Raw genomic sequence first — 20,911 nt, 5'->3', positions numbered from 1 at the left:
TTAATTACAGATTAAGTTCAGAAGCTTTTATTTCTGCTTAACCACAGCTCTGCTTAACCGCATAGAATTATGGTTAACATTAACTTTGGTTAGTTTCAGTAAGCCAGTGTCAGAAGCCATAGTTTGGGCCTATAGTATTAATCACAGTTTGTTATACAACAAGACAAAACTCAGTTAAGGGATGGCAGAAGCAAAAACTTCTGAATTTCTTCTAGTTGTACCGGAGGAGGAGGAGAAGTGCTCAAGCCCAAAACTCACTGTGGTTTGTCCTTGCTTGTGCATGTCATACTAAACCATAGTTTAGTGTGGGAGAATCGGGAGTGCACATGAAGTATGTTCTTCCTTTGAACTATGCTGACTTTTTGATGTGCACTCTCAATACTTTGTCTGAATTGAATTCAAGCCGATGATGCAAAAGATATTCTGCTGGCATGCTCAAGCTGCGTCTGCATAACAATGTTTATTTGAAGTCGTCTGACATAGATGCGATGGCAATAGGCTGACAGGCAAGCAATCCTGCTCCCCGTCAAATGGCTTGTGGGGCAAATTGGGATCCAGCCAGCTCGCGATCTTTTCCCTACCCCTGGCTTAGTAAGAAGTGCAACCATAGCCTATATTTTTGACTCCTAACTCATTTTTGTTGCTGGTGGCAAAGTTTTGCTTCAGTTTTGGTGGTTTTATTATCCTGTTTGTCCTATTGTAGGGTGAAGTTGAAACAATTGCAATGAAGAAACCCAAGGAAAGAACTCAGCTTTTTGAACAAATTAGTAATTCAGGAGAGTTTGCTGCTGACTATGCAGAAAAGAAGAAAAACATGCAACAGGCAGAGGAAGAGGCACAGTTCAGTTATAACAAGAAGAAAAATGTTGCAGCGGAGCGCAAACGTGCGAAATTGGAGAAGGAGGAGGTAGTAATTCAAAGAACAGCACAGAACACTTAATTCTTAATTTTTTTGTGTGTGTTTAGTAAGAAGTTTTTGGCTGTTAGATAGTGTGAGATGTAAAATAAGTGAAAACAAGTTTTCATTCTTTTCAGGGGCAAGTCATTGGTTAAATCAGTGTATTCTAAAACAATGTTTTCTATAATTTCCATTGTAGAGATTTTGCTCATAAACACCAACAATATTGTGCCAAAATGTGCTAGCTACTATATAAATGATACTCCTTTATTTTGGTTATGCCTACTCTGTGCAGCAGCAGTATAGGAAGGATTGCCTGCCAGTGCTTACTCTTGGCCAGAATGTTTAAAAAAATGAAAGGAGAAAATAACTGCAAAATTTTCTGAGCTTCAGAGCACCAACTTACATTTTCTCACTGTAGGAAATGGTTTTAGTTTAAGTAGTAATTTACTGGAGCTCAGTGATTATTTGTATATTCATATGTACAATCTGACTAGCTCCTCCAGTGATAAGAGTGTACAGTTGTAGTAATGGTAATCCTGGTGTAGTAGAGTATTGGACTAAATATTCTAACCCTCTGCCCAGTGTGCACCCATCCAATCTCTTCCTCTGTCCCTCTCCATCCCTCCCTCCCCTTCCTGTCCTCCTCCCCTCCCTGCCCATCCCCCAGGTCAGTTTCACCTATGCTAAGCATGATTGCACATAAGTAAATCCCACTGAATCCAAAATACATGCAAATGATCAAACCTGCCCTCCCTTCCTATCCCTTTCCTCCCCCTTCCAATTCCCTCCTTCCCCTCCCCTCTGCCCTCCTCCTCCTGCTCAGTTTCACCTATCCTAAGCATGATTGCACAGGAGTAAATCCTACTGAACTCAATAAGCATGCAAATGGTCAAACCTGTCTTTCTCTTCCTTCTCCTCTCCTCTCCCTCCTCTTTCCCTCTTTCTTCTTCCTCCTCCTCTGCCCACTCCAGCTGTCTCCCTCCCCTCAGTCAGTTTTACCTATCCTAAGCATGATTGCACAGGAATAAATCCCACTGAACTCAATAGGCATGCAAATGATCAAATCTGCCCTCCTCCTCCCTCCCATCACCTCCCTTTTGCCCCTTCCCTCCTCCTTCCTTCACCCCTCTCCCCTCCCCTTCCAATCACCTCCTTCCCCTTCCAAACCCCTCCTTCTCCTCTCCTCTCCCTCCCTTTCTTGTTCCCTCTATTCTCTCCTCCCCCCCGGTCAGTTTTACCTATCCTAAGTATAATTGCACAGGAGTAAATCCCACTGAACTCAATAAGCATGCAAATGATCAGACCTGTCTTTCCCTTCTCCTCCCTTCCTCTTCCCTTCCTCCTCCCCTCCCCTCTTCCTCTTCCCCTGCCCACTCCAGGCCTCCCTCCCCATGGTCAGTTTTTACCGATCCTAAGCATGATTGCACAGGAGTAAATCCCACTGAACTGAATGAACATAAAAATGATCAAACCTGCCCTTTCTGCTCTTCTCCTGCCTGCTCCCATCCCCCTCTTCCCCTCCCCTGTGGTCAGTTTCACCAATCCTAAGCATGATTTTAGTGAAGTCTCTTACAGTAAATCATTCTCTTTTGCTTCTGTTTCTGTGAATATGTGAAGTATAGCAACACTTTGTAACACTAAAAAAAAGCTCCAAAAACAATTGTGGAATAATGGCACTAACTATTCTGTGGAATAGTTTCCAGTGGACATCAGGAGTGTCTCAGTTTGCACAAGATAAAACAGTGGGAGGTGAAATATATTCTAGCAAAATTTTAGGTGTGCTCCATGTTTTTAATTGACTGCCCACCTTTCCTTAAGTGGAGTGGTTTAAGCATAGCAGACTGAAAACATGCATCTTGGGCAGGCAAAATTTGTTTTTTCCAACAGCTAGAGTCATTGCTTAAGTAGCAACATATCGTGATCAGTCTGATTTTACATCAAACTGCAGTTTCAGATTCCACTGTTAATGCACCCAAAATAGAAATAGAACATAAGCTCCAGCTTGAAACACAAAAGGCTGTCTTCACCATCATATGACACTGACCAATAAAAAGGCTTTGAAATTAATAAAAATAAATTTGACACAGATTTCTAAGATGAATAATGAGACAAATATAATTTTCTAGGTTACATTCTCTGTAGAAACAGTAGCAAGATAGTAAAGATGCAAAGTAAGAAGAACACCAACAAACATAAAAAAATGTAATTCTCCATCTTTGGAGATAACAGGTGTTGCCACCACTCACCATATGCTCAGAGGCACATGTCACCAAATTCTTCCAAGCTACACAGGAAGTGGATTGGACTGTGAAAGACCAACCCAAATGGTGTTTGCATTTTGACAAATTTGTAGGGCAGCCCAATATCTCAGAGAGGAGATCAGGTCTCCTGCTCCCCTGGTGCATTCACTATAGCTGCTCAATATCCCTGCTTTTTAAAGTTTGATAGAAATATCTATTGGCTATAGGCACGTTCTTAAACAGCAAGGTTTATTGCCTATTAGTGAATTTCTCTCCTTTTTAATCTGGGAGGTAAGAAATGGGATCCTGTGCAAGTTTGCTGAGAATGGATCGATCATTTGCATGCTTATTGAGTTCAGAGGGATTTACTCCCCTTCACCTTAAGATAGGTGAAACTGACCACAGGGGATGGGGAGGGGAAGATAGAAATATCTGTTGCCTATAAGTATGTTCTTAAACCGCAAGGGTTTTGCCTATTAGTGAATATATATTATAGCTACAGTAGGGCCCCTCTTATATGGCAGGTTAGGGGCCAGGACCCCGCTGTAAAGTGGAAATCGCCATAAAGTGGAACCCCATTGATTATAATGGGGCGCGTCGCGTGAAAATGGTGCGAAAATGCTGCAAAATTGCAAAAACGGCTTTAAAATGGGGAATTTCCTGCTACCTCATTAGCAGAACGCTGGAATGCGAAGTGCCGGTAAGTAGGGCCCTACTGTATATTGGCTATAAATACCAAATTATTACTAATATGTATTATATGAATATGGACTCCTTTTGGAACTGTTTTTTGCTTGGGGTATTCTTTTATCTGTTGCTGTTGAGCATCAGTTAAACTGCTTATAATTTGGTTGTTTATAGGCAGAACATTACCAGATGCTGTTTGAAGAGCTAGGAGAATATAGAGGACAGCTGCAGTTATTCAAGCTATATCACAATGAACAAAAAATTAACTTGATCAACAATAAATTGGCTGCAAAAAACACAAATATTAGTGCTAAGAAAACTGCTGTTTCGCATGCTGAAGAAGCAGTGAAAGCCAAGAAAAAGATGCTTGGAGTATTAAATAGAAACCAGCAGCAAATTGAAAAGGAAATAAAGTAAGTGCATGAATTAATCTTGGTAGGGAAGTGTCTCTTTTTGCTTTATACCCATCTCTGTCAGAAAGCTGCACTACACGTGGTTGGGTGTTGTTGGAATGAGAGAGCTTTGTTTCCCTATCTCTGAGGCACTGGGAAATAGTTGTGATGAGAATGCTTCTGTTTAGTCTTTTTCAGCTCTCCAGAGTCATCCAGCCAGCTCTGGAGATAGATCACTCTAATCTTTCTCTTCCTTCTTGCTTGTTTACCAAAAAGGTTATGCAAAGCCTCAGTGACTCTTTACTGGCTCAAATCACTAATGAGTTAAACTCCCAGAAGAGTTCACAACATTAAAAAAAACCTGATGTTGTCCTCCCTCCTCCCACCAAACTCAGCCCCTCACTATAAGAAAACAGCGAATAACGTTTCCAAACCCAACCAAACCAGGATGGTCCAAGATCATCGACTGCCTAGGGAGGTGGTGGGATCCCCTTCGCTGGATGTCTTCAAGCAGAGGCTGGACAGCTATCTGCGGGAGATGCTCTAGCTGTGGATTTCCTGCTGTGAGCAGGAGGTTGGACTCGATGGCCTGCAAGGCCCCTTCCAACTCTATGATTCTATTCTATGATCATTTCTTTGACTTTTCAGAATAAGTCCGTAGATCCCCTCACTCTAGCCTCTGTATCTCAAGTATTCACAGAACTGATGGTGACCTTAGTGGCATATTCTAATATTCAGAGGATCTACCTCTTTCACTACTTAGATGATATTGTCATCAGATTGTCCTCTGTTTCCAGAGCCATTTGAAGTTAGCAGGATGACCTTGGAATGTCTGGAGAGATGCAGCTTCTTTTTGCCCTTGACCAAGGCCTCAGTCACAATATCCTTAAGTATCAAGCTACAGTTTTCTCCTCAGTGCTACCTCAACTAGGTGCTAAACCTCTTGAGCTCCCACCCACACGGTAAAAAGATCCTCAGGGGAACATCATTATTTGGTCCACTGGCCATGTAATGTTTTCCTATTGATTCTGCTGTTTGATCTACTCAAGACTATTTTCTTCCACATCCTGTCACTTAATGTCACTTTTCTGATTGCCACCACATCAGGATAAGAACACAAGAAAAGTCTACTGGATCAGGCCAATAGCTCCCCTAGCCCAGCATCCTGTTCTCCAGTGGCAAACCAGATGCCTATGTGACTTCCACAAGCATGACCTGAGCACAACAGCACTGTCCCCTCCTATGGTTCCCAGCAGCTGGTATTCAGAAGCATGCTGGCAGTGACTGACCAGAAATGAGACCTTGGGGCCATAGTGGATAGCTCAGAGAAGATGCTGATCCAGTGTGCGGCACCTGTGAAAAAAACAAATTCCATATTAGGGACCATTAGGAAAAGTATTTCAAATAAAACTGCTGTTCTCATAATGCCATTTTATAAATCTATGGTGTGGCCACATTTGGAATACTGCGTACAGTTCTGTTCTCACCTCAGAAAGGGTATTGTAGAGTAGAGCTGGAAAAGGATAAAAAAAGAGCAACCAAGATTATCAATGAGATGGAACGACTCCCCTATGAGGAAAGGTTGCAGCATTTGAGGTTTTTTAGTTTAGAGAAAATGTAAGAAGTGATATGATAGAAGTTCATAAAATCATGCATGGCATGGAGAAAGTGGATAGAGAAAAGTTTACCTCTCATAGTGCTAGAACTTGTGAACACTCAATGAAGCTGAATGCTGGAAGATTCAGGGCAGGGCTTCTTCACACAGTGCATAGTTAAGCTGTGGAACTCCCAGAGGAGGCAGAGATGGCCACCAACTTGGATGACTTTAAGAGGATTTTAAATTCATAGAGGATATCAAAGGCTACGGGCCATATAATCATAGAATGGTAGAGTTGGAAGGGGCCTATAAGGCCATCGAGTCCAGTCCCCTGCTCAATGCAAGAATCCAACTTAAGGTATACTCAACAGGCGGCTGCCCAGCTGCCTCTTGAATTCCTTCTGTGTGAAGAAGAATTCTCTGAACAGTGTCAGAGAGCCCATCACCTCCCTTGGTAATTGGTTCCATTGTCATACTGCTTTAACAGGAACTTTTCCTGATGTTCACTTGAAAACTTGAGCCGATTATTCTGTGTCTTGAACTCTGGAATGATAGAGAAGAGATCCTGGCCCTCCTCTGTGACAACTTTTCATGAACTTGAAGAGTGCTATCATCTCTCCCCTCAGGCTTCTCTTCTCCAAGGCTAAACATGCCCAGTTTTTTCAGTGTTGTACAATATATATACAGCTGCTGCTAGTTGCACTCAGCTGCTGATTGAAGGAATGTGACCTGATAACTGCTATCAGGACACACCCCTTCCGCTCAAGCTGCTATGGAGCCCTTCAGCCTTTCCAGCTAACTAGCTGAATAGTCTCCTGGGGTTATTCTAGGTCACTCCCCTCTTTGCCTTTGGCTCTTCTTAAACCTCTGCTGACAAACTCCTGTTAGCTCTCCCTATTCACTTGCTGTCTGAGAGCTGGCTCACTTCTGTATCCAGAGCTTGGAAAAGTTACTTTTTTAAACTACAGCTCCCATCAGCCCCAGCCAGCATGGCCACTGGATTGGGCTGATGGGAGTTGTAGTTCAAAAAAGTAATTTTTCCAAGCTCTGTCTGTATCATCTGGACTAGCTGAGGCAGTTCCCTCTGCTCTGCTCAGTTAGGAATCAGAGGACTTTGGTCTGCCTCATACTCAGTGGCAGTATACTTCTGAATACCAGTTGCTAGAACCAGTAGTAGGAGAGAGTGCTCTTGCACTCAGATCCTGCTTGTGGGCCTTCCCGTGGTAATCTGGTTGGCCGTTGTGAGAACAGGACACTAGACTAGATGGTCCGCTGGCCTGATCCAGCGAGCTCTTCTTATGTTTTTATGTTAACCAAGGAGGTAGAGCATATCCATAATGGCTAGTAGCCATTGATAGCCTTATTCTCCATGTATTTGTCTAATTGTCTTTTAAAGCTATCCAAGCTGGTGGCCTTTACCGCTTTCTGTGGGAGTGAGTTCCATAGATTAACTATGCTGTGTGAAGAAGTTTTCTGTCTGTCCTGAATTTTCGAGCATTCATTTTCATTGGATGTCCACGAGTTCTAGTGTTATGAGAGAGAGAGAAAAACTTCCTCTGTCCACTTTCTACATGCCATGCATAATTTTATACATTTCTATTATGTCACCTTTTACTATCTTTTTCTCTAAACTAAAAAGCCCCAAACTTTACAATACCTTTTTTTAGGTGAGGTGGCCAGAACTTCACACAGTATTCCAAATGCAGTTACGCCCAAGATTTGTATAATGGCATTATGACTTTGGTAGATTTATTTGTTTATTTTATTCCATTCCATTTATATACCACCCTTCAACAAGAGACCCCAGGGTGGTTTACAACACAGAACGGAAGAAACAATATATATCAATACTTAACGTAATATCTATACAATATAAAAAAATTAAAGCAATTATAATGAGAAATACTCAGGAAAATATTTATTTTATTTTCACTTCCTTTCTGAATGAAGTTCATACTTTATGCAATCTCAAAATAGGATGGTCCAAGGTCATTTCTCCAATATCACCAAAAATAGGCTGGGTTCTAAAAATACACGTCTTAGGTGTTGTGTCTTCAGCATTTGCTGAAAACCGTACAGAGAAGGAGAGAGTTCCATAACTTAGGGTTTGCAACAGAAAATGCCTTCTCCCTCGCCACAGCCCGAGCTTCTGAGGGCAGCGGAATTACCATTATTACTATTTATTTATGTAGTACCATCTAATGCACATGGCACTGTACATAAAATAAAACTATAAAAACAAATATCTGCCCCCAAAGGCTACAATCTAAATAAAATAAAATATGGACAACAAAGGAAGGATGGGAAACAAATAGAGGACAAATTGAGCACTTCAAATTCACATACTCTAGGTATCCATATTATAGAAAATAAAAAACCTAAGCTGAAATTCCAAAAGCTTTGGAATAAAGAAAGGGCCCCTTCTGCTGATCTGAACACCCAAAAGTGTCTGTAGGGAAGGAGGAGGTCTTTCATATATTTGGGACCTAAGTCATTTAATCTTTTAGACCTTAAATTAGGCCCAGAAAAACTGGCAACCAGGGCAAATGTTTTTTGAACAGGTTATATGAGATCTAAATGGAACCCCAGTCAGTAATCTGGCCACTGCATTTTGGACAAATTGACATTTTGAAGTTATCATTGAGGGCAGCCCCATGTAGACCATATTGCAATAGTCTAATCTGGAAGTTACCGGAGCATGGAGTACAGTAGCCAAGTCATCTGTCCTAAAGGGTTTGTAGCTGCTGAACCAGCCAGAGCTGGAAAAAAGCACTCTTAGCCACCATTGCTACTTGAGCCTCCAGTGACAATATTGGATCTAGGAGTACCCCCAAACTGTAGACCTCTACTTCCAAAGGAGTGCAACCCTATCCAGAAAAGACGGTCCGCACCTCCTGGACATCCAGCCCATAACTGCCTCTAAGCATTGGTCTAACAGAGATTGAGCTGGGTGTCATCTGCTTATTGGTGACACTTCACTCCAAATCTCCTAATGACAGCTCCCAGTGACTTCATATAGATCTCAGATAGCATGGGGGACAAGAAAGAACCCTGAGGGACACCACAGGACAGCTCTCCTGGTGCCAAACAGTAGCCTCACATAACTAATTTTTGGAAGCGGCTCTGGAGGTAGAAGCGGAACCATTCATCTCCCTGAGATGTTCCAAAAGGATCCTATTGTATTAAAAGCCACTGAGAGATGGAGAACAAACAGGGTCGCATTGCCCCCTATCTCTCTCCCAACAAATGTCATCAACCAGGGCAACGTAGGTGGTTTAAGAGCCATGGCCAGGCCTGAAGCCAGTGGAATAGATCCAAGTAATCCATTTCTTTCAAGCATGCCTGAAGCTGGACCACCACACCTTCTTGAGCATCTTGCCCAAAAAGGAGTTATTTGCTACTGGGTCCAGGGTGGTCCACTTAAAGAGGGGACTCATCATTGCCTCCTTCAAGGCAGATGGTACCTCACCTTCCTTGCTCGTCCCTGGCCTGACCCGTTTGTGGCCTAGCTCATCATGCTTAATATATTACTTCTAAAAACTCTTTGTTCTAAGCTTAGTCATGGACAAAGCTGAAGAAGGAGCTTGAGTAGAATGTGCTCATAGAAATCTACAAGGTCTTACTTGAAATCCCTGTTTTTGGTAAATCATGCAAAGCATCCCACTAAAGGGATATTTCCTTGTGCCAACCTGGAAGACACATTCAAAGTAGGTGAACCAATGTTCATTTCTCATGCTGATGACTTAAGTTTGATGACATATGGAGCCTTTCAAAATTATTTCTTGAATTCCCTGAAAAGAACTTTGTTAAGAGTTCAAAATATATCCCTTTTTTAGGTCTCTGGAAGTTGTGTTGAATCAAAAAAGGCCTCAATATATTAAAGCAAAAGAAAGGACCTCTCACCAAATTAAAAAAGTAGATACAGCTAAGAAAGTATTAAGAGATCATATAAAAGAACAGGCTAAGCAAGAGGAAAACAAAAAAGAGCTAGAGACAGAACTGATGGATATTGATAAAGCATGGAGAGTATTTGAAAAAAAGGTTGAAGAGAAAACACTGCACCGAGAGAGAGATGTTTTGCTGGAGGAAAATCAGGTAAAAAAATTTTAAAGCCAAAAAATGATAGATGCGTTGGGAAAAACAAGTCCAAGTTTTAGCTTTGGGTAGTTTCAGACATGAACGTAACACATTGAGAGCTAGGGTTTTGCTTTTTGTTTTTATTTAAATTCTTTTTTAGTCATTTTTGGAGTTGTGTTGTGTAGCAACAGAAATAAAGGAGGGAGTTATCTAATACTTAGAGATTTTAATATTTATAATATATATTTTATAGGCTGTCTTTATATGATAGCTTTGAATTTATTGATTAATAAAGTTATATTATGCTGGTCATTCTAAGGTTATGTTCAGATATGGAGGTTTGTTATAAAAATAAGTAGATTGCAAGTCTTGGGCTTGCACATTCTCTTCCTTTTCTTCATGCATCTAGAATAAAAGCTGATTTGCATTAACCTTATTTTGCCATCCTATATAAGTATCCTGTTTAATCCCATTCAGTATTTATTCCCATTCAGCTCTATGTAACATCTTGCACACAGCTCATTTTAAATTGATTTGGAACTTTTAGTAGGGTCATGGCACAACTTTACAAACACTTGATGGTATTCTTACCTGTCCTCACCATGAGGTCCCAGGATGGATTTGGGGATGGGGCTGAAACCACTTGGAACAGTCTTTTTCATGTGAATTCATAGAACCCAAGGACTCACATTCACCCCTTTGCCCACTGGCTGTTCAGAATCTTTATATATCAGATGCCGTGCTTACCTAAGCTTGCACCCTTACTGACAGCAATCGTCTGAACAGGCAGATTCAGATCCCACCCAAGTATTCCTGGGACTTACAAGTTTCAGAATATACAATGATGGGGAGCCAAGAACAGAGTATCTTTAGAAGTATCATGGTATCGATTTCTTACACTTTAACACATTCATTAATAATGCAGATATTGACCCTAGCTAATGGGTCAGGATTAGTACATCAGTAAGTCACTATTAAAGTCCTGACTAAATACAAGCATATAATAGTTCTAGTCAATAAATGGTCTTAATAGTATCTGGCAATATTTGTAAATCAAACAAGTTACATTGATATTCAGTACATTTCTATGTGTGCTATATGCAATTCAGAAAGTAATTGAACTATCTCACCCTATATGGGAGGCTCAGACCTTGAACAGCAAGCACAGTGTGTCTTCAACCAAGTCTCAAGAGACTGATAGGTGCTATATAAAATATCCTTTTATAGGAGTGTTCAAGGCTATGACCTTGATTTACAGCTGTGACCTACTTTATCATATCAAGCCATCAGCCTGAAGGCCATGTCATCTGTAGGTGGGACTGGTTAACTAGTTTAGTTTAATAGTTGCGGTAGTTTAGCTAGTTTCCTGAATTGCCATATAAGGCTGTGCAGCTAGCATTCTTATCTGTATTTTCTTACACAAGGGAACATTGGCAGACTTCCCAGAATCTTGGAGGACAAAATATTCCAAGCATACCTCTTAATTTTTTAACCCTAATCAGCCTTATATTCTCTATACAACTGAGAAGTCATGGGGGTAAGATATCATAGAAATGGGGAAGCCTATATATAAGAAGGCATGCTTGGGGGGAGAAAAGGGGGGAAATCCCCTTGTGGTAGTGTGAAAATATCCATAACATCTCCTCCTCAGCTGATTCATGCAGATCAGCTGAGGAGGGGGAATTATCAGCCCCTCTTTGCCTATTAAATCATTGATCTGATGATGGGGGGGCAGTATGCATTTCCCTCAGCATCCTAGTGCTGTCTCTACTTGAATTTTTCCCCTTTTTACTGCTGCTGCCAGTTGGTGAAATCTTGTGAACCTTGTTGTATAGGATTACAGCCTTAGGAGCTATAAATTACTGTTTTTTTAAAAAAATAATGATTTGAAACATTTTCTTTTCTGATTGCAGTGCATATTATCTTTTGTATACAAAGTATTTAATGTGTTTTTTTTGTTTCTGGTGTCATCAATAGTGTTACATTTTTATTTTATACAGTTAATTAAAACCAGAAATTAAGTGAGTATTTTAAATATCTTAAATGGACAATGGTTTGGAAGTTTATGTATTTTATTATAGATGTGTTTGCTGCCCTGGGTTCTTCTGTGAGGAAGGCAGGCTATTCATTTCATAAATAAGATTCATGCTATTAATTACTACACGGTTGATAGTTTTATTGAATATTTTGCTGATACTTTCAGCCGCCCAGAGAACATAGTTTTTTGGCAGCATGCAAACATAAATAAAAATGTAACTTCAGTGAAAACAGCTTGGTAATGTATGTGTGTTCTTGCATCCAGTTAAATAAATATAAGGAACTGAAAGAACTAGTGAGGAAAAAAGTAGCTATATTGACTCAGCAACTGGAAAAACTGCAGTGGGAGCAAAAGGCAGATGAAGACAAGATGTCATCTGAGCAGCGGAGACTGTCAGAAACTGAGGTACTTGCAAATGATATCAAACTAAACTGGCTCTTAACCTATTGGCTTCATTGTGTTCATTTTTCATTATATGTGAATATTGCTTTGAGTTTCTGTGCAGTTCTGGCCTGCCTTTGAGAATCAAAGAGGGTATTTCCACATCTTCGGTTTCGCTAGGAGACAGCACCAGGGCAGTTTTCTTTGCTCTTCCTCTTGCATTTAGAATTAGATAGTCATGTAAAGGTGATTGATGAAGGCCTCAGCAGATGTGAGTCCTCCAACAATCTTTCCATGGCAGAGTTGCAGAAATTGAGATGCAAACCTCAAGTCTTGTGGATACCAAATGGTATGGCAAGAAGGCTATATGACAGCCCACAAGATGGGGACTTGATATTTTTCTGGAGAAGTGCCTTTTACCAGGAAGATGAATACATTTGGCTTTTAGTAGTTGGTGATTCTTTAAAATTTACAAGATTTTGTTGTCTCAAATTTTTGTAAATTTTGTTGTTGTTTTCATACTTGTTTTTGTATTTGTGTGTATTCTTTGTGAACTGCGTTGGGGGCCTTTTTGGCCAAAAGGTAGCATAGAAATAAACCATAACATAACAAGATCGGAAGTAACCCTTTACATGCAAACTACTGATACATCAGTGCTGGAAATTATCCAGGAATTAGTTTCTCCTACTTGTTTTGGAAGTAGGGCTATGCAAATGAGCTGCCTGGTGGAGGGACATGCCTCTTGTACCCCACCCAAATGTAAACACGGGCAGACCAGAAGAGGAATGACATAGCAACTGCAGGTCTAGGAGGATGACCTATGACACGCTGTGCCTGCATAAAGAGCAGGCGGTGGCAGTTGCATGCTTCATCTTAGTTGTGACTGGAGAAAGACAGAACCTGCAGGGAAAAGGTACAAGGGAACTGGAAACTAAAGAACAAGAAGCTGGAAGAGAAGTGGAGAAGACTACAAGCCTATAGACACAGCCCTGGAGCGTAGGACAGGTGGGAGGGAAAGAAGGAGATTGCTTTGTGAGCTAATGTTGAGCCAAAGACTCTTATTTATTGTCAAAAGATGCTGACCTGAAGAGCCTGCTGATGAGAAGGGTCCCTCTCTATCAGGCAGACCCTGAGGCAAGGGAACACTTAGGGGCTCTGAGGGCTTCATCTAGCCAACTCGTAACACTTCCTCTACTAGAATCTTCATGCTAAGGACCTTCATTCCAAAGCCACTAACATTTTAGAGATAGGAGAGAGATTGTACCTGTTCATGGAGTTGATTCTCTCAAGCTTCAAGGGCCTGAGGAGTTGTTTCTGTTATGAGTGTGAAGTCCTAGAAATTATCTTCTGTATCATTGTCTCTTTTTGGGGAAAGTTAATCTCCTCATGTTTATAATTTAATGTTACATGAGTTAATAGTTTCTTGGATTCTAAGTTGTTTTATTCAGTAGCATTGCATCCTGAAACTGGGGGAGGATCTCCCCATTGATGGGACGGTTGCTTAGCTGTGCCTCTGAAGTAAGTCAGAGAAGTAACCCATTACCTGGATTATCTCCATACACTGGAGAGAAATAAGCAGTAGGGATGAGTCTAACATTTCTTTTTGATCATGGTTATCTTACATTTTGTTTTTGTTTAGGAAAGTATAAAGCAAGTTATGGAACATATGGAAGATCATGAAAAACGAATAGAGAAGTTGACAGAATACAGCAGGACGTGCTCGTATGTATTTATAAAATCTGTTTAAATTGGACTTTAAGTATATTTATATATTGATCTCTTGCAAAACATGAGAGCAGCGTATAGCAACATAAAAACATTTAAAAGTGATACAAATTTCCTATTGCTTACCTAAACCTTGTTTATCCTGCTGTCAGAATGGTATATTACAGGGAGAGCCTTGCTTACAATATTTACAAGTGTACTCTAAATGGTTTTGACATACAAACTAGCATTCTGAATGTACACTGGCATACCTAATTACAGGAATACCCCGCTATATGGACCTTCAATTTACGGACACTCCCGAGTATGGACATATTTACAGTAGCACCATTCCCGTTTACGGACACTCGCTTCGCAAGAACGGACACTTAACTCTTTTAATTTTACTAGTGTAGCGTTATAGCTAAGTTTTATGAGTGATTGAGTGTGTGGGACTGAACCCATTATTCCCTTTTCCTCGTTCCCTCCCCTCTCTCACGGTTTTGTTTTGTTTGGGGCGTTTGTTGGGGGATTTTTTACCTCTCCCCTCCTCAGCCCTGTGGAGGGCTCCGGCGGCTGCCGTTCCCCCAAGATGAGCCTGTGCTGGGAGCCTTCTCGCCTTTTGCCGCCAGCTTTGTTTCTTTCCAGGCGGCGGTGGGTTTTTTTTAACTTTCCTTCCCTCCTTCTTAGGAGGGCTCCGGCAGCTGCCGTTTCCCCGTTCAAACAAGTTTCGCTTTGCAATTTAATGGCAGATAAAAAGAAAAGGTAGTGCTTCACTGTAAGTACATTTTCGATTTACGTACTCGCTCTGGACCCATTGCGTACGTTAATGCGGGGTATTCCTGTATCTATCAGGCTAAATTCAAGGTGCTGGTTTGGGTATATAAAACCCTATACAGCTGGGGACCAGGATACTTGAAATACCGTCTCACCCCTTATTTTGTTGTTATATGCCTTCAAGTCGATTACGACTTATGGTGACCCTATGAATCAGCATACCCAACCAATCACTGTGATCTGCATGTGAGTGCCTTCTGCAGATACCATCTGATCGGGTAGTCTGTTATGCATATCATAGGAAGCAGGCCTTTAGTGTTGTGGCACCTATGCTTTGGAATTCACCGTAAATATTAAATAGGTGCCATCTGTTGTCTTTTCGATGTCTACTGAAGACCTACCTCTTTCGACAAGCCTTGAGATAACGTTTATCCCAGTCTGCATCTATATTGGAATTGGTTTTTAAGATTTTTAAAGATGTTTTGTTTTTAAAATGTCTTTTAAAGAGATTTTTTAGTGTCTTACTGTTTTTTGTGTGCTGCCCTGGGCTCCCTTCGGGAGGAAGATCAAGATAAAAATTAAATAAATGTACCTGCATTGCTTTGGAGTAGGCTGAATTTCTTAAGAGTTGACTAGGGTTGGAAGTGTGTAGCAACCTTGCACATGCCTTGCTAATTGGATTACCAGCGCTAGGATGTTTGTGTTATAAACTATTATTTTCCCCAGGTAGCGTACCATCAGGTGGATAATAGTGCCACCTAGTGTCCAAAGGCAGGAATGCTCCCTCTGGCTTGACCCCATTCCATTCCTGCCTTTGTGCTGGGTTGGATCCTTTAGCTTTAGCTCTATATGTGAATTTGTTCCTTGTTGTCCTCCTTAATTCTTTTCCTCAGTATTTGTCTTTTCCCTTGTGTTTGTACTTTTTATGTTAAAATCCCCCCTAAAGTTCTTAAGAATATTTTCGGGAGTTGGTTCTCCCTGGGTCGGGTTGCTGTGCAGCCGGTGTGTCTTCCCACTCCGGCCTTTCCTTTCCGTTCCCACCCATTCCTCCTGACTGCTCTTCGTCCAGCCTCTTTCCGGAGCTCACAATCGTAGCTCTGACCCCCCCCCCATTTTCTGCAACTCTGACTGTCGCTGGCCTTGTCCTGCGGCCCTTTCGCGGCAGCTGCTCCCGCCTGCTTTGCAACTTGCAGTGGAGGCTTTATCTCTGCCCACCGTCATTGCACGGCGGCGGCTCCTGCTTCACTTGGGGCTCAGGGCTGCAGCCCGATCTCCTGTCCTCCTTTTCTGATGGCGGCAGCTCCCACCTGTGTTGGAGCTCGCAGCAGTGGCTCCTTCCCCTCCCACTGGATGTCTTTTTGCGACAGCGCCGGTTCCCACCTTCCTTGGGGCCCACGGCTGCGGCCCCATCTCCTATCCTGCCTGCCGCCCTTGCGCAGCAGCAGCTCAGCATTGGAGCTCATGGCTGCAGCTTCTTTGCCTGCCTGCCACCTTGCCTTCTCCTGCGCCCTGCCTGCCTCCTGCAACTCGTGATGGCAGTCTACTCCACTCCAGTGGTAGCAGGCCCAGCGGCAGCTTCTCTCTTCCCCAAGGCCTTTTTTGAAGCTTGCGACCACTGTCTTGCGCCAGATTTTGCTGGTGCTATAGAGCCGCCTTTTTTTGGCTCCCGCCATGATTTCCCCCATCTTCACCCTCATAGGTGGCCATTTTGAATTTATTACAGAACCGCAGCCACGGCCGTTACTTCCTTCGCAGCCACCAACAACTCAAGCCGGGCCTAAGATAAGTAATCTAAGAACAGTGGGTTCCTTATTTCTAAGAGGCCTGATTTCCTTTGTCCTTGGGTCTGAACATTTCCAGGGGTGACATTGTATAATGTGGTGGCTCCTTAGGGGGCCTCAGTGTAGCGAAGGCATAAGGAATGCCCTCATCACCTTAACTCAAAGCTCCAGTTCTCCCAAGGCCTGAACAGCAGCAGGCTATTCTAGAGGTAACAGCAGAATAACTGATGGTTCCTCCAGTGTAGTGAGGGTGTAGAGAGTGAGTGTAGTGAGGACATGCCTCTTGAGCCTCAGCTCAAAGCTCCAGTTCTCCCAAGGCCTGAACAAGAACAGGCCATGTGCAGAGGCAACAGTGGATTAACGCGGGGGCAACAGCAGAACAACCTGATTGCTCTTCCAGGGGACCTCAGTGTAGTGAGGGCATAGGAAGTGCCTCTTGATCCTCAACTCAAAGCTCCAGTTTCCCCAAGGCCTGAACAGCAGCAGGCCATTTACAAAGGCAATAGTACAATAACGTGATAGCTCCTCTAGTGGGCTTCACAGTGATGAAGGCATATGAATTGCCTCATGAGCTTCAGCTCAAAGCTCCAGTGTATTCTTCTGAACAGTGGCAGCCCTTCATAACTGTCTGTGTAAATTTCTGCAGCCATTCATAACTTAGTGGCTCCTCTAAGGGACTCAGTAGTGAAGGTATATGTATTGCCTCAGAAGTTTATCTCAAAGCTTCAGATATACGTATTGCCTCAGATGCGTCATCTCAAAGCTTCAGTCTGTTCCTCTGAACAGGTGCATAACTGTCTATGTAAATTTTGAGACTTATCCAGTGACTTCCTTATGGAGCAGGATTTTACTGTCATCCCAGTGGGAAAACATAAATAAGCAAGAAGTAAATTATAGCTTTGTCAGTTACACAAGGTCTCTGCCCTATTGGTTCTGGGGCGTTAATGCAAGCTCCAACTTGCTTCTCTGAACAGTTCTGAGTAAATATTTGGTTTTATCCACAGACTTTCTTGGCAGTTCTAAGGGTTCGCTGGTTATCTTCCTGTGTAAGTGTAACTAAGCAGGATACCGTAATTAAGCTAATTGCTCGATTAAGTCTTGTCCTTCACCAGCAGGTTCCTGGACGACTTACAGTTTAAAATTCCATATTAAATATTTTTAACAAAGTTTAGCCATTGCCAAGGCTTACTTCACTGTCAAATTTGTGTAACGTGGCCCAAGGATACACTCATTAGCATGTTCCTATCTGCAATTAAACTTTATCATGGATTTATAAATCATAAGAACATAAGAAGAGCCTGCTGGATCAGGCCAGTGGCCCATCCAGTCCAGCATCCTGTTCTCACAGTGGCCAACCAGGTGCCTAGGGGAAGCCCGCAAGCAGGACCTGAGTGCAAGAACGCTCTCCCCTCGTGAGGCTTCCGGCAACTGGTTTTCAGAAACGCACTACCTCTGACTAGGGTGGCAGAGCACAGCCATCATGGCCAGTAGCCACTGACAGCCCTGTCCTCCATGAATTTGTCCAATCTTCTTTTAAACCCATCCAAGCTGGTGGCCATCACTGCGTCTTGTGGGAACAAATTCCATAGTTCAACTATGCACTGAGTAAAAAAGTACTTCCTTTTGTCTGTCCCAAATCTTCCAACATTCAGCTTCTTTAAATGTCCACGAGTTCTAGTATTATGAGAGAGGGAGAAGAACTTTTCTCTATCCACTTTCTCAATGCCATGCATAATTTTATACACTTCTATCATGTCTCCTCTGACCCGCCTTTTCTCTAAACTAAAAAGCCCCAAATGCTACAACCTTTCCTCATAAGGGAGTCGCTCCATCCCCTTGATCATTTTGGTTGCCCTCTTCTGAACTTTTTCCAACTCTATAAAATCCTTTTTGAGATGAGGTGACCAGAACTGTATGCAGTATTCCAAATGCGGCCGTACCATAGATTTATACAATGGCATTATGATATCGGCTGTTTTATTTTCAATACCTTTCCTAATTATCACTAGCATGGAATTTGCCTTTTTCACAGCTGCCGCACACTGGGTCGACATTTTCATCGTGCTGTCCACTACAACCCCGAGGTCTGTCTCCTCGTCAGTCACCGCCAGTTCAGACCCCATGAGCGTATATGTGAAATTAAGATTTTTTGCTCCAATATGCATAATTTTACACTTGTTTATATTGAATTGCATTTGCCATTTTTCCGCCATTCACTCAGTTTGGAGAGGTCTTTTTGGAGCTCTTTGCAATCCCTTTTTGTTTTAACAACCCTGAACAATTTAGTATCGTCAGCAAACTTGGTCACTTCACTGCTCACTCCTAATTCTAGGTCATTAATGAACAAGTTGAAAAGATCCTTGAGGGACTCCACTTTCTACAGCCCTCCATTGGGAGAACTGTCCATTTATTCCTACTCTCTGCTTTCTGCTTCTTAACCAATTCCTTATCCACAAGAGGACCTCTCCTCTTATTCCATGACCGCTAAGCTTCCTCAGAAGTCTTTGGTGAGGTACCTTGTCAAACGCTTTTTGACTAAGGTACACTATGTCCACTGGATCACCTCTATCTGTATGCTTGTTGACACTCTCAAAGAATTCTAATAGGTTACTGAGACAGGACTTTCCCTTGCAGAAGCCATGCTGGCTCTGCTTCAGCAAGGCTTGTTCTTCTATGAGCTTAGTTAATCTAGCTTTAATAATACTTTCTACCAGTTTTCCAGGGACAGAAGTTAAGCTAGCTGGCCTGTAATTTCTGGGATTCCCCCCTGGATCCCTTTTTGAAGATTGGTGTTACATTTGCCACTTTCCAGTCCTCAGGCACAGAGGAGGACCCGAGGGACAAGTTACATATTTTAGTGAGCAGATCAGCAATTTCACATTTGAGTTCTTTGAGAACTCTCGGGTGGATGCCATCCGGGCCCGGTGATTTGTCAGTTTTTATATTGTCTAGAACTTCCTCTCTCGTTACCACTATTTGTCTCAGTTCCTCAGAATCCCTTCCTGCAAATGTTAGTTCAGATTCAGGGATCTGCCCTATATCTTCCACTGTGAAGACAGATGCAAAAAATTCATTTAGCTTCTCTGCAATCTCCTTATCGTTCTTTAGTATACCTTTGACTCCCTTATCATGCAAGGGTCCAATTGCCTCCCTAGATGGTCTCCTGCTTTGAATGTATTTATAGAATTTTTTGTTGTTGGTTTTTATGTTCTTAGCAATGTGCTCCTCAAATTCTTTTTTAGCATCCCTTATTGTCTTCTTGCATTTATTTTGCCAGAGTTTGTGTTCTTTTTTATTTTCTTCATTCGGACAAGAGTTCCATTTTCTGAAGGAAGACTTTTTGCCTCTAAGAGCTTCCTTGACTTTGCTCGTTAACCATGCTGGCATCTTCTTGGCCCGGGCGGTACCTTTTCTGATCTGCGATATACACTCCAGCTGAGCTTCTAATATAGTGTTTTTAAACAACTTCCAAGCATTTTCGAGTGATGTGACCCTCTGGACTTTGTTTTTCAGCTTTCTTTTTACCAATCCCCTCATTTTTGTGAAGTTTCCTCTTTTGAAGTCAAATGTGACCGTGTTGGATTTTCTTGGCAATTGGCCAGTTACATGTATGTTTAATTTAATAGCACTGTGGTCACTGCTCCCAATCGGTTCAACAACACTTACATCTTGCACCAGGTCCCGGTCCCCACTGAGGATTAAGTCCAGGGTTGCCGTCCCTCTGGTCGGTTCCATGACCAACTGGTCTAGGGCATAGCCATTTAGAATATCTAGAAATTTTGCTTCTTTGTCGTGACTGGAACTCATATGCGGCCAGTCTGTGTCAAAATTTGATTTTAATCATTTTGTTTTGACAGGTGGTCCTCTGAATTGGTTACTTCACAGGTACTTGGCCAAAATATGTTCCTGGGGGATTTGCTTTCTGTGGCTAATTCCCTAGTATTTATTTCCTGTGTCTGACACTCTAGCAGCCCCATATGTCCAGAGGAGACTCAGAAGTAGGACATGAGTGCAGCAGCATTTGTTCCCGTTTATGCAGTCAGAGCATGTTCACTATGTTTGGTAACCACTGTTGGCTTTGCCTTCCATGTGTTTGCTTTATCTTCTTGGACCCAGCCAAGCTGCTGGCTCCTTCCCTGCATTTCTGCACAGTACCCGTATGACAATAGTAAGGATACCCAAGTTGTTGGCTGTCTGTGTATGTATAACAGGATAACCTCAAGACAATAGTTCAGGTTATGCAGCAATTCCTTGGACCTGCGAGTTCCAATGTTCTTATTCTTCTTCTGCCAGGAACTCTATTGTTGGAGAAATCTTCTTCTCCATTAGGGTCTTT

At 42.2% G+C, this 20,911-nt stretch overlaps 1 protein-coding gene across 17 annotated transcripts in view; it reads left to right on the top strand.

The window, feature by feature from the left end:
• The window catches only part of SMC1B (structural maintenance of chromosomes 1B), a 123,883-nt gene that overhangs the window by 9,041 nt on the left and 93,931 nt on the right, over positions 1-20,911 (top strand). For all 17 annotated transcript variants that reach the window (XR_009757608.1, XR_009757609.1, XM_061582423.1 and 14 more), the window contains 5 exons: positions 704-907; positions 4,003-4,241; positions 9,654-9,912; positions 12,197-12,337; positions 13,953-14,035. Coding sequence is in view for 15 of the 17 variants with exons in the window: in XM_061582423.1 (XP_061438407.1) it covers positions 704-907; positions 4,003-4,241; positions 9,654-9,912; positions 12,197-12,337; positions 13,953-14,035 (926 nt within the window). In the remaining 2 variants the exon portion in view is untranslated. The remainder of the gene's footprint in view (positions 1-703; positions 908-4,002; positions 4,242-9,653; positions 9,913-12,196; positions 12,338-13,952; positions 14,036-20,911) is intronic.

The sequence above is a fragment of the Rhineura floridana genome, chromosome 8 (assembly GCF_030035675.1).
Source record: "Rhineura floridana isolate rRhiFlo1 chromosome 8, rRhiFlo1.hap2, whole genome shotgun sequence".
In the NCBI taxonomy this organism is placed as follows: domain Eukaryota; kingdom Metazoa; phylum Chordata; class Lepidosauria; order Squamata; family Rhineuridae; genus Rhineura; species Rhineura floridana.
The sequence above is the reverse complement of the archived record's forward strand: the minus strand, read 5'-3'. Positions and strand labels throughout refer to the sequence as shown.